The 2,328-nt window shown below is 49.3% G+C and overlaps 1 protein-coding gene across 1 annotated transcript; it reads right to left on the bottom strand.

Moving 5' to 3' along the window:
* Positions 1 to 851: 851 nt before the first annotated feature.
* LOC125130456 (olfactory receptor 11A1-like) lies at positions 852 to 1,820 on the bottom strand. The gene has a single exon (XM_047785794.1). The coding sequence runs from the start codon at positions 1,818 to 1,820 to the stop codon at positions 852 to 854; it is 969 nt and encodes a 322-aa protein (XP_047641750.1).
* Between the last annotated feature and the right edge of the window lie 508 nt (positions 1,821 to 2,328).

Genomic DNA, 2,328 nt, shown 5'->3' with positions numbered 1-2,328 from the left:
ACCTCTTGATCCAGCATCAAAGACAGGAAGACTGATGGAAACTTCCAGAGCGGTGGCCTAATTGGCCTCCTGGGCTACATGCATGAGTGCATAGAGATCCCTCTTCACCTCCAACTGACCCTTCCTTTCCCCAGGGGCTTCTTTGTCTGTATGCCCTGGAAGTAACTCTCAGCCCACCACTATCTACACCACTACAGACTTTAGGACCAAGAGTCTTCTCTTTTTTTGGGATTTCATTTGAGGCATATCATGAGCTCTTACCTTGATCCTTAGTGATTCCATCTCCCTAGGCTTCCTTTCCCTGTCTGCCAACCTCAGTCTTGCCACCTTAAATGAACACCCTGCAAATGTACCCCTCTTGCTGTTATCACCTGCTCCTTCTTGCATTCTTTTCAGTGTTAATTAATTAGTACATTTTATCAACTAATATTTATGGAGTATCGCTAGTATTTAGGCCCTGTACTAGGCATGACACTTTGCTCTCTACCCCAACGGGACAAATGAAGTTACCTTATTCTGTGAAGACATAATTTTCTTTTTCTTTTCTGGCTGTACCTGTGGCTTTTGCAAGTTCCCAGGCCAGGGATCAAATCTGAGCTTCAGCTGCAACCTACACCACAACTTGGCAATGCCAGATCCTTAGCCCACTGTGCCAGGGTGGGTAAGGAGCCCATACCTCCTCAGTGATGTAAGCTGCTGCCATCAGATGCTTAACCCACTGTTCCACAGCAGGAACTCCTGTAAGACATCATTTTCAATCCCACACTCTCTATCTCTCCATTTGCAGTGGTCTCTAGTCCCTTAGACCTGAGGGGTCTAAGCTGGACTCTAGGAAGAATTCCACACCTCCCTTATTCCCTCAGTAGGGTATGTCCTGGGATGAGCTGTCCCCAGAGCCTAAGAAGGGCCTCCTTTACCTCTTGGTTCTTGAGGCTGTAGATGATGGGGTTGACCATAGGAGTGAACACAGTGTAGAGGACAGAGAAGGCCTTTCGGAGGAAGGGGGCCATGTGGTCTGTTGGCGCTACATAGACTACCATGAGAGTGCCATAAAACACCCCGACCACGCTGAGATGAGAGGAACAGGTGGAGAAGGCTTTCTGCTTTCCATGGCCTGAAGGTATTTGCAGAACAGTCCTGAGGATGAAGGCATAGGATGCCACAATCAACAGGAAGGGAGCCAGGGTGAGGAAGCCTGAGATGCTCACCCCGGCTCCCCACATAACCCCCACATCACCACAGAACAGCCCTACAACTGGAGCGAAATCACAGAAGTAGTGGTTGATCTCCCTACTGCCAGGGCAGAGGGTCAGGGGGGTTGCCAGGGCCAGAGTGAAGGCAGAGAAAGAGAAGCCACTGAACCAGGCTCCAGCAGCCAGGTAGCCACACAACCAGGTGCTCATCAGGGCAGGGTAGTGAAGGGGGTGGCAGATGGCCAAGTAACGGTCAAAGGACATGACAGACAGTAGGAGGCACTCAACTGCAACCAGGGAGGCAAACAAGTAGAACTGGAGCAGACAGCTGACCACCGAGATGGTTTCCCTCCCTTCCAGGAAGCTCCACAACAGCTGAGGCGTGATGTTGGAGGTATAGCCGATCTCCAGCAGGGAGAAGTGGCAGAGGAAAAAGTACATGGGTGTGTGGAGGGTCCGAGTGGAGGCCACAGCCAGCAGGATGAGGGTGTTGCCCCCGACTTTTACCGCATAGATGAGCAGAAAGAGGGTGAAGGGGAGGAAGCCCAGGTGCTGCAGCTCCCCAAAGCCCTCTAGGATTCGCCAGGTGGTCTGGTTCTCACTGTCACCACTGGACGGCTTCCTCATTTAGATCTGGGTCCAAGAAAAAAAAGGAAGGTAGTATTAACCATGACTGGATTATGGCCACACATTCACTCATCATAGCAAGCACTGCAAACGGGCTTTATGGTCTCCTATTCACAGAAAAGAAAAAGACATACGAGTTTAAGTCAATTCTTCAGTCATGATGGTGGAATCATGATTTGAAGCCAGGTTTGCTTGACTCCAAATCTCCCGTAGAGTCTAATACTTTCAGAAATCCTTTTTTTTGTGATGGAAATGTCAGAATCAGAGAGCAGTATAGGGTTCCTCCAATCATTAGTGAGCTTTTACCTGAAAACCCTGGCTGAGCATCAACAAGGGAACCATACCTGATAAACACTTCTGGAAGGGTAGGAAGAGTGCCCAGGACTTTCCGGGTAGGTGGTCCTACCCTGAGATCTTGCACATTCCTGAAGCAGCCACTCATCTCAGGATATTTTCCCTTTCCAAGAAAATGAGATTTGGAAATACTGATAAGCAATGTATACCATCT

Source organism: Phacochoerus africanus, chromosome 7, assembly GCF_016906955.1.
Source record: "Phacochoerus africanus isolate WHEZ1 chromosome 7, ROS_Pafr_v1, whole genome shotgun sequence".
NCBI lineage: Eukaryota > Metazoa > Chordata > Mammalia > Artiodactyla > Suidae > Phacochoerus > Phacochoerus africanus.
This window is presented reverse-complemented; position numbering and strand designations above follow the sequence as displayed.